The sequence below is a fragment of the Rhincodon typus genome, chromosome 16 (genome assembly GCF_021869965.1).
Source record: "Rhincodon typus isolate 14 chromosome 16, sRhiTyp1.1, whole genome shotgun sequence".
Classification (NCBI taxonomy): Eukaryota; Metazoa; Chordata; class Chondrichthyes; order Orectolobiformes; family Rhincodontidae; genus Rhincodon; species Rhincodon typus.
The window spans coordinates 46,615,005-46,626,513 of NC_063347.1; the positions used below are offsets into that span (position 1 = coordinate 46,615,005).

General features: G+C 40.3%; 1 protein-coding gene across 1 annotated transcript in view; it reads right to left on the reverse strand.

The window, feature by feature from the left end:
* Positions 1-11,509, reverse strand: part of chl1b (cell adhesion molecule L1-like b) — an 809,671-nt gene that overhangs the window by 498,287 nt on the left and 299,875 nt on the right. Inside the window, exons 4-5 of the mRNA XM_048606742.1 lie at positions 3,770-3,964; positions 1,771-1,788 (exon numbers count right to left, since the gene is read on the reverse strand). Coding sequence (XP_048462699.1) covers positions 1,771-1,788; positions 3,770-3,851 — 100 coding nt within the window. The 5' untranslated portion in view covers positions 3,852-3,964. The remainder of the gene's footprint in view (positions 1-1,770; positions 1,789-3,769; positions 3,965-11,509) is intronic.

Consider the following 11,509-nt stretch of genomic DNA (forward strand, 5'->3'; position numbering starts at 1 on the left):
AACCGCTGAGCTAATTCTCATATCGGCACACATTTGGTCCAACCAGTCCCCCTCCAATGACATTCTCATTTGTTTGGTGGAACTGGTCCTCACTCTCAACAATTTTTCCTTAGATTCCTCCCAATTCCCACAAACCAAAGGGGTGGCCATGGGCACCCGCATGGGCCTGAGCTTTGCTGCCTCTTTGTAGGATTGGTGGAACAGTCCCTCTTCAACAACTACGCCGGCACCATCCCTTACCTCTTTCTCCGCTATATTGAAGACTGTATCGGTGCTGCCTTGTGCTCCTGTGAGGAGCTCGAACAGTTCATCAACTTTGCCAATACCTTCCACCACACCCTCAAATTCATCTGGACCATTTCTGACACCACCCTCCCCTTCCTGGACCTCTCCACCTCCATCTCCAGTAACCGACACACCACTGATATCCATTTCAAATATACTGGCTCCCAATTACCTCAACTATACCTCCTCTCACCCACCCTCCTGTAAAAATGCTATCCCACGCTCACAATTCCTCTGCCTGTGTCGCATATGCTCCCAGGACATGGCATTCTACTCTAGGAGTTCCCAGGTATCCTCCTACTTCAGGGACGGTAGTTTCCCCTTCTCTGTTATTCAGGATGCCCTCAACCGAATCTCTCCCATGTCCCGTGCTTCTGCCCTCAAACCCTCTCCCCCCAACAACAATAAGGATAGAGTCCCCTCAGGCCTCACATATCACCCCACCAACCTCCAAATACAACACATCCTCCTCTGACATGTGTCACCTGCAATCAGGGCCCACCATCAAAAAGATATTTCCCTCTCCATCCCTATCCGCTTTCCGCAGGGACCATTCACTCTGTGACTCTCTCGTCAGCTCCACACTCCCACCAACCTCTCCACTACACCTGATACCTTCCCCTGCAACTGCAGGAAGTGCTACACCTGTCCCAATATCTCCCCTCTCACCTCTGACCAAAGTTCTAAACAATCCTTCCAAATCTGGCAGAGATTCACCTACACTTCATCTAACCTCATCTGCTGTATCCGTTACTCTGAATATGGTCTCCTCTCTATCGGGGAGACCAAATACAGACTCAGGGACCAGCATGAGGTGAAAATCCGCTCTGCATGCACCAAGCAACCCAATCTTCCAGATGCCATCCAGTTTAACTCCCCCTCCTACTTCACTGGTGACGTGTCCATCCTTGGCCTCCTTCACTGACAGACTGAGGCCAATCGTAAACTGGAGGAACAACACTCATAGCTTGCCTTGGGAGCTGACAGCCCAATGACCTGAATATTGACTTCACCAGCTTCAAAATCTCTCCTCTCTCAACATGTGCATCTTACAACTCACCTATCCGCTCCACCTTTCCTACTGTCCTACTACAAAAGCCCCCTACCTACATCCACTTATCTCCATCTCACCTCTCCCCCAGCCCCACCCGCCTCCTTCTATTTATTTCTGGGCTCCCCTCCTCCATCCCAGTCCTGATGAAGGGTTTCAGCCCAAAACGTTGACTTCCTGCTCCTCGGATGCTGTCTGACCTGCTGTGCTTTTCCAGCTCCACAATTATCCACAACATCTTTTCATGAGGGTTTGGCCAGATTAAGTGAATGGACAAGAAATGGTAGATAGGAAATAAATGGTGAGAGTTTGAATAGAATAAACAAACAGTCTTCTGAAATTCAGCACCTGTGTGCAGCTTGCAAAGTACTGCAGGTACAACACAATCAAATATTAAAATGTTCAGCAACTTTAATTGTGCTGGGTTAACTTACTTTGTTCTTGAATAAAAACTTTAGATCCAGAGTAAGCAAAGGGAAAATGGAAACAAGAATCATTAGCTACTTTTGCATCACTTCAGTTAATGTACTTTGTAATATTTCAAGCCAAAGACTGTCATATTTACTTGTAAGATGCAAGAATAAGGAGGTAACTGACCACTGTAAAAGTATACCCTATATGTACATGATGAGCTACTAATCCTAAAATTAATGGAATTTATTGTTGATAACATTCAGATTTATTATTGCTATTGGGTAGTACTATTCCAAGTTGCAATTAAATGAATGACTGCAATCCTGTATAGAATATATGCAAAGCTTAACACTTTTTGAAAATGCTGACATTATCATTTAATATCATAATTATAAACTTAATTACTTTTATTAATGGACTTTGGTTTTAAAAATAATTAGTTGTGATTCAAGCAGTTATGATTTTATTTATCTTCTGGTTAAAAGTGTTATCAGGTCGCAGGTGAGTGATCTGCTAGTTTTTGTACTGGCTTCCAGTTCCATCTCTGGTCAAAGTAGGCAAGTGTAGCTCACATCCGAAGTCTGAGACCAGACAAGTGAAAATATAAGAAGCAAGTTACTTGTGCAATTATAGAATTGACACTTCTGATGTCAACAGTTTGGCTTCTGGTGGAACTCCACCTCATAAAACCGAGTTTGTAAAACATGTTAAAGAGGGATCTAAAGTCCTCCTTTTATCTATTGGAGGCAGAACAATCCTGGAAAATGTAGGTTGGCAGTTCAAAGTCACCTGACAGTTTAACAGCCAAAATTGAAGTTGATGTCCTCTAATTACCTCACACAAATAATAGTCCATCAGACTCAACACTGCAAGCTGCTGAGTGATTAATCTCCTTGACATTCTTCACAGATTTACTAGTATTACTAAAGATATTAATTTGAAAAAATTAAAAAGTAAATTATCGAAACAAATGCTGTCTTTCCTTGAATCACTTCTACCAAACACTGGATTTCATAAAATCCAAAAGAACTGCAGATACTATAAATCAGAAACAAAAACAGAAACTGCTGGAAAAAAAATCAGCAGGTCTGGCAGCATCTGTGAAGAGAAATCAGAGTTAACATGTTCTGAGGAAGCGTCACTGGACCCAAAACGTTAACTCTGATTTCTCTTCACAGATGCTGCCAGACCTGCTGAGATTTTCCAACAATTTCTGTTTTTGGTACTGGGTATCATTTCTATCTCTTGCATGTTAAAATGGTTTCATCATTTAAAAAAAAGTAACTTAAACACTGTTGTAGTAAAACTACCAATTAGTAGAGTGTGTAATGTACCGGATGACTCAGCGGTAACATTACATTTGAAAAAAAACACAACTGCCACTTCATTACTTGATCTGTTTTCCTTCTCATTATATATGACTTGGGTTTTTTTTGACACTACATATATGGTGTGTCCTGTTAATGAACATTTATGCCGCCATGCCCAGCAGCTGCATTAAAAGTCTGAATAATGGATCACGTCTCATCAATAATTTATTGCATGTCAGTAGCTGGTTGTAACTGGATCACAAAATGACAAAAGCCCAAAAGGATTCTGCAGCAATTCTTTTCTTTGCAAAAAAAAACACAAATTTTTTTTAGATCATTTCAACATCTGGGTTACTAAATAAAATTTGTTTTATGCATGCACTGATTTTTAAAATGGCAAATACATTATTATACACTGGTTTAGAATACCGTGCTATATTAATGTCAAAATACTAGGTAATTCTGATTATAAGAGGGAATGCAGATTCAAAGCAGTTCTTCATGTAAAATAATTTCCAACTGCACCATTTAAGGGATTGCCTAATTAGCGATACACACAGGCAGCATTCAGTTTTGCAAAATTAAACATTCATTGACTGCATAAAACAGGGAGGAATACCAGCATAACATTAGAGTCCACACAAATAAACAGATCTCCAGAAAACTGAATATAATGTGGAAAGAAAGTTTTTAAATAATTTTATCTTACCCTCTTCTGGAATCTCCATTGATGAGCTCCACTTGGACCAACAGAACAAATATAACAGCAAAGTTCTTGTGTTTAGTAACATCTTCAAAGATTGGGTGATAAAACAAGGCCTGAAAGAAAACGTGAAGATTTCTTCTGCGCTCCCACTGAGATTTAGCTTAGATTAGTGCACAGCCATGAGTCATTGACCAGGATCTGGGAAAGGACAAAGGGTGAAAATTAATCACATAAATCCACATGCACAACAAGACATGTAAAACCAAAGGGTTACAAGGCATTGTGTAATCCATAAGTATTTTCTTGCTTTCAGAGATATCTAATTTTCGAATGGTAAATATGATGCAAGTCTCTCACATCCACTTTCTCCCACAGGAGATCCGTCACAGCAACTCCGGGTTTCTGCGTGTTCTGATTTTACGGAGACAAACAGAACATTGAACTTTATGCAATCTGATTACAGTGACAGCAGAGTGATAGGTTCAGGAAAATAATTCACATTGCTCCTTCTGGGATTTGTTTTTATTGCTGGAGGGGATCCCACTTTTCAGACATACTGAACAAAGGATCACAAAGGTGACAAAATAAATATTCTGTGAAAGTGGAAATAGGGTCATTAGGAGTAGTTTATTCAAAAAAATGTCCAAGAAATCCTTGATATTCTTGTCTTTTCAAACAGCTGATCTCCAAGACCTGTGCAACATATGACATAAAGGAGGGGGTGAAACTGATCCACAGTGCAAAATGGGTTTGCATTGAATTGGCAGCCAATTTTCCAGTTACACTGATCTTTTTTCCCTTTGAAGTTCACAGAACAACAGTTCAAACAGGTATTTAAGCACTTGTTTCCCCTCATTGACTCATGGTCACTCGTACTGGTTGAATTTTATTTTTAAATCTGGCTCTATTTTCTGAGTCAGTGGGAAATAAAAATGGGTCCATTGAAAAACTGGCTGCCAATTTGGTACTTCATGCTGCTGACACTGATCAACTTCATTCCCAGGTAGCTTTAATTTCTATGGAGGTTATTCACATATAAAGTAGCAAGTATTATGGATTTCTACTCAACTTCTTTGCAATATAACTTGTTTTTAGCTAATGTGTTCCACTTACATCAAAAGTGAAACCAAGTTTGAACCAACTGAAAGAAAAATCTTTGAATACGATGCTCCAAATTTAAAAACTTGTCAGGCAACACTTATTAGAAGTCCTAATTTTCTGCATCAGGAATATACACTTCTGTTCAGCAGAATGGTGAGAAATCTATGAAAGGAACATGTTCAGTATTCAAACCATTCAGTTTACAAGCCAAGAAGAGCTGTTAGATGAAAGTAAAGGATATTTAAAATAGTACTTGAAATCTCTTTACATGAATCAAAAGCTGCTCCAAAGGTAGATTATGATGCAGCACATTGTCAGGCTAAGCTGCTCATTAGGGAAATGAAGCAGGATCAGTAGGTTCATCCACAATGGTGAACAATTACAGAAAAATGATCCAAAATCAATTTAAAATTGGCTAAAATCTGCTGTCAGTCATGGTTAAGGAGGGTTCCTTGGGGCTACTGCCAATGACTGACAAGTCCCATGCTCCTCAACAAACCCCTCAGCGCTCCCTTAGGCACTGATGAGAATTATAATGAGTTGGTGTCAAACCTGTTAGGGTAAGAGGCCATTTGCATGGAGGCAGGAAAATGTTGTTGTGTACATTGTAAAGACATGTTATTGTAACAAAAAGCTGGGAAAAACTACTGTCTGTACAGTGGCAGTAAATGATAAATAATTGCCTATTGCTGCATCCTCAGACTACCAATGCTGCACTAAAATATTCCTTTCCTCTCTTCTACCAAATCAGGAGATGACAATGCTTGACATCTGCCAATGTTTCTTTGGTTAAATGCTGGTAATGAGATCCTAACCAATATTTGTGTCTGCAGCTCGACTGTTCCTGACCTCACTGACTGTCATGATTTAAAGAAAGGACCTAGTTGTGGGCATCTCTCCTTTCTTCAGGCTGCTGACTTCTTTCGAAGGGTGGGTTCAAAGATAGTAATTTTTTTGAAAGGAAAAAAATCTGAAGTTTAATGCACAGACAGAAGGAAAAAAACAGGTCATTAGGCCCAGCTGGTCCATATCTGAATTTATGCTGTGAAAACATTTTCATCCTTAATCTAACTCTATCAGCATACTTCTGATTTTTTTTTCTCTCCTTCATGTGTTAATCTCCTTTCCCCTTAACGACTTCCATCCGATTCACCTCAATAACTTTTTATGGTACTGAATTCAAACGATAGGTGAAAATGTTTCTCCTGAATTCCCTTTTCAACTTATTACTGATTGTTTTCTGTGTGCGATCTGTAGTTTCTGCTACAAATCTCAGGGGACTTCTGTCTCTTTAACTGGGTATCCCTTCCTCTTTTCAGTGCTTCAACAAGTGTCCCATTGTAGCACACATGAACTTTTGGCCTAAATTTCCTACTTCAGGAATTGCAAAGTCATGGTGCAGACTAAGATCATAAATGACGAGGCAGGGAACTGAATAATTCTCCTCAATGGTTCAGAACTCCTGGACATCCAATGGGAGAGCATCACTTTGCTAGTTTGAAAGATCCAGGATCAAGCTGTGAAGTCAATGTGTTCAGTTGAAACATTCCCAGGAAAGGTAATTATACTGTCCACCAAACAAACGAACTGTTCACTGGAAGTCACCTTCTTGGCACCTTGAGGTTCTGTCATGCCACATGCATGGGAATCAAAGCAGCTTATGATAACTGATCTTATTACACATCATTACACAGTCTGAATGCCAGAATATGCAGAACATTGAAAACAATCATGCCACCATGCTGACAGCAGATAACTATTGGACAGCAGAAGAGGAAATTCTGACAATTGGAGCGTCAGTTGCCAGAAGGCATTGCCTGGGAAAGAATACGAGGACATCTGTTCATTTGGCGGAAGCTCAATGTCCATGATGAAGAGGTCACGTTGCTGCTGAAACTCTGCATATCTAGCTGGTGGAATCAATACTTTTTTGGTATAAGGGCTAAATGTGCAGAAGGCCCAACCGTCAAGGTTTCTCAATAGGTTGTGCTGCTCATCATATTGGTGACGAGCAGATCTTATTATCTATTGTTCATCTTGTTATAGCACATTTCTATTCTTTTCTTTATACTCACACTAGGTCTGATCCAATAACTTACAAATAAAATTGATATAGTAAGTGCCAATTTCTTTCATAAAACAACTCATTAAGTCATGAAATGAGAACATCTTTGGCAAGGCCAACATCTGCTGCTTATTTTTAATTCCCCTTGAATGCAAAGGCTTGCTGGGCCTCTTGAGAGGGCTGTTACAAGTCAGCCATGTTGCTGTGTGTCTGCAATCACATGTAGGCCAAGCAAGATACAGATGATGGATTTAATTCTATAAAGGACATTAGGGAACCAGATGGGTTTTTACAACTATTGATGATTCCACGAGTACTGGCGCTGGCTTGATATTCCAGATGTATTAATTGAATTTGAATTCCATAAGTTGCCATGGTGGGATTTGAACCCATGACCCAAAAGGAATAGACCAAACCTCTGGATTACGGGTCCAATGACATTAGCAGTATACTACTATCTCACCTTGGAAATTTATTATAATCTTGTCATTTTAACATGACTATTTCCTCATACATGTTCACTGTACCTAACTTGTCAACTGTTCACAGACCTGGACAAGCAATTCCATTCAAGGCTCAAAATAAATGCTGACAGTAGAGGAGGAGAAAGAAATAAAACACCTTGGAAGTATCAGATACTAAAAGCAGATGATCAGCATTCCAAAGTTCACAAACTATATAAACAAATTAATTAACCAATTCACTTGGATTCAGTGTCACCCGGAAATATTGGGCAGAAACTTCCCAGCTCCTGAACAACACGAGCATTGGTAAGTTTGTTGAGAAAATAGGGTGAGAACTGAAAAAATGAGATTGTTGACATCAACAGAAAAATGTCTGAGTTTCAAACGACGTTTTGATCGGCAGGACAAGAATCCACTCATGAATGGCACGAGGGCTATTTGCATCCACGCGTATGCTATTTATTACCTGAACTCACCTCATTGATATGCAGCTTGCCATTTTTCCACCTGCCATCTAGAAACTAGACAGTAACAATTCCTGACAGGAATGTCAGAGCGAGTACCTGGTGTTTGCTGCTCACTCATCCACGCCTCTGTCTTGGATAGTCGTCACTAGCATCGCAGGGCACTTTCAGTGGGTAGCAACTGCCCATAACTCCATCCACAGAGACTGGGATTAGATATCTACCTATCTTCACTATAACCTCATGCCACATCTCTGACCCTCATTTATCTCATGGATTGGACTAAGGCATATGTAAGGGGTCCTCATAGGCTCTCTTCGTGCTCCTTCATGTTGTGCCTACTTGGATAATCACAGTATCTCTTCTTTGCCTTGCCTTTTTGTGCTTTGTTGCTTCAACCAGAGCTTAAACTCTCACAGTATTTCTGTTTCACCTTGCCGAAGACACAAAGCCAGGCAACTTGCTATGATCATCAGCAATGATCAGTTGTTGTATGGCAATGTACTATGTTAATCTCACATCTACAACACATGCCAGCAGTTTACATGACAAACACACACATAAGCTTCAACCAAACTGCCTTGTCTCAAAGTCTGTGTGTAAATTGTGTAGCAGTCAAGCCAAGGGAGACAGCCATCAGTCAGGGGGCCCTGGCACAGTAAATCAAAGGTATCCTCTGCTATTATGTAAGTTGGCTGCTTGGCACAAGTCAAGGCAGGAGGTTGAGACCCCTACTTACTGGGAAATAAGCAACAGTCAGTCCTCTGGGTCCAAGATGGGACGCAGTCGTTCCAGCACAAAGGAAGTTAAGGGGGCTAAGTGGGCCCACTGCTCTGCTGGGGACATTGGGAAAGTCAACTCTTAGAATCCCTACAGTGCAAATACAGGCCACTGAGCCCATCAAGTCCGCACCAAACCTCTGAACAGTATCCCACCCAGACCCCCTCCGCCACCCTATCCCTGTAACCCCGCATTAACTGCAGCTACAGTACCTAGTCTGCACATTCTAGGACACTACAGGGCAATTTAGCATGGCCAGTCCAATTAACCTGCACATCTTTCGACTGTGGGGGGGAAACCAAAGCACGCAATGGAAAACCACGCAGACACAGGGAGAACATGCAAATTCCACACAGACTGTCACCCAAGACTAGAATCAAACCCGGGTCCCTGGCACTGTGAGGCAGCAGTGCTAACTACTGTGCCATCATGCCACCTGTCAGGATCGGAAGCAGCATACTGGGATGTAGAGGGAAGAATAATTGTGAAAAGTGAAAATGCAACATAAAAGAGATTGGAGATAATACTGCATTGAAGCTGACGAATTATTCCGGGAGTTGGGTGAGGAGGGAAGTCATCAACGGTCAAAACTACCTTGTCTTCAACAACAGTGCTATGCAGCCTGATGTCTGACATGACTAAGCTGTCAGTTATACTGGCACTGGGGCGTAAGTAGCAGTCCCTTAGACATGGTTCTAAAATGGTTGAGGTTAACGACAGGTAACCTGTACAGCTTAGTACTTAAATAATAATACATTTATTAATGTGCATTTGTACTTGGAATGAAGTGCAACCCACGTCCTCTGAGAAGCCATCATTTTTGGATGCCCTTCCCACTACATATACAGTCAAAGGCAATACCTGGCTGGCAGTGCTCGGCCAGGCTTTAAGCTCCAGGAATTGTGAGTGATCCTGGTCGTGGTGAGTACGTCTGCCTCTGGCAAAAAGAATGATTGGACAAGCAGGGCACCATAGAGACCTGTGCATATGCAATAAGCTGAGTTTCGAAGAACGGCATGAGAAATATTGCAAAGGTTCACAGACAGCAACAAAACTTACCATAACTGATATTTAGCCAATTTCTGGTACAATTCAGCTTTGTTTCTCTCTTCACAGTTGCTACCTGGTCCACTCAGTATTTGCATCATGCTTTTTTTGTTATTTCAGAACTTGTAACATTCAGCATTTTGCTTTTATCCCATTATTAGATTGTGCATTTGGAAACAATATAGTGGTTGGAAACAGAACAGTTGGTATGCATGCAATTCTAAGAAGCTTTTAATTCTACATCTCAGACATCATTGCATAAAGTGAACTGGAGCCCACTTACTTTGCAACTCACAGACGGATTTAATAGCATACTTCAACCACATCTGCCTTTCTACTTTAAATCAAATTTTCACATCCCAATTTATTCTTTGCATAGTTAAATATGTATCCATCTAGTGAGAAGACTTTCTCCACAAATATCTCTGTCTCCCAATAGATTTCCTTCTTGAGCATGTAAAATTCTATTTCAAGGTACTCCAACCTCGTGGTGACAGTGAATTTTAATAACACATTCATACACGACAATTTTAGTCCCAGACCACAATTTCTGTTTCAAAACACATCACACTGTCAAGAAAACCAACAGAAGATTTAAGACGGAACTTTAAAAGCACTTGCAGTGGATTTATGGCTTAAATCTATACTGATAGCATACTATTGTTCTATAAACAGTGTTTAACATTTATACTAACTCCATTCAGTTCCAATTAATCATCTTTTGCTTTCTCAAATGTTGAGTGTTCCAACATAAACTATTTCTGTTCAGCCTTTATTATCAATTTTGAATCTCCATTCGCAAGTTATGCAGTTTTTAAAAAAAAAAATTAAATATAATTTGGATTTACTTCTCGAATACAAAAGGTCTGAAGTTTACAGGGCAGTAAAGATCTTGCTGAACGACCAATTTTCTCTGCAGGACATCACTCTCCAAGCTCTGTCATTTAAATCCACATGGCAATTCAAGTCTCATGAGAAAGACCTTTATAAAACCTCATTTTAACAATAATCTGTTTTATTATTCTGCACTATTTATCATAAAAAAAGAGTAATGAGTTCCTTTCTGACATGTAGTGTTTTCATATCAGTTAGCAGAACATCATAACAGACTCTACTGTCCTTTCAAACTCTGTCACCAGCTTCTTTTTGTTGAAGGATTCATAATTCATTGATGATGAGCTGTTGAAATATCTGCTCAAAATATAACTAGTTTAAAATTCACTGGAGTCTAGGGCTATTTTCAGTCAGAGCAAGTATCATGGTAAGAACTGCACATATGTGACAGTACCATTGATATGCTAGCAGTGATTAAGCAAAAATCAGTCATAAAAGCATAAAAAATGCTGGAATTTAACAGGTAAAAACTCATTCTTTCTGGAAAGCTGACTGATTAGCTGTGCATTTGCAGTCTTCTGTGCTTTTCATTATTGTGGAACATCACTGACGTTAGGGCAATGACTAAAACATCTCAAAGCTCTGGAACCATCAAGCTTGATTTGCCAAAAGGATAAGCATCTGTTCACGTGACATAGCCTTCCCCTAGTATTCTACAATAGGGAAGGGGAGGAAGCAGAAGAAAAGTCAGCAGCTGTTTGTATTTTTTCTCCTTGTTTTCTGCTTTACTCCCTGCCCTCAGAAATTCAGTGCTTTCAAGCTTAGGTGCTCACCTGTTACCTCTCTCAAGAGCCATTTTGAACGTCTCATCTTACAGAGCATTTGTGTGGTTCAGTTTTCAATCAATCTACTGTCAAACCTGAGACAACAAGGTGCAGGGCTGGATGAACACAGCATGCCAAGCAGCATCATAGGAGCAGAGAGGCTG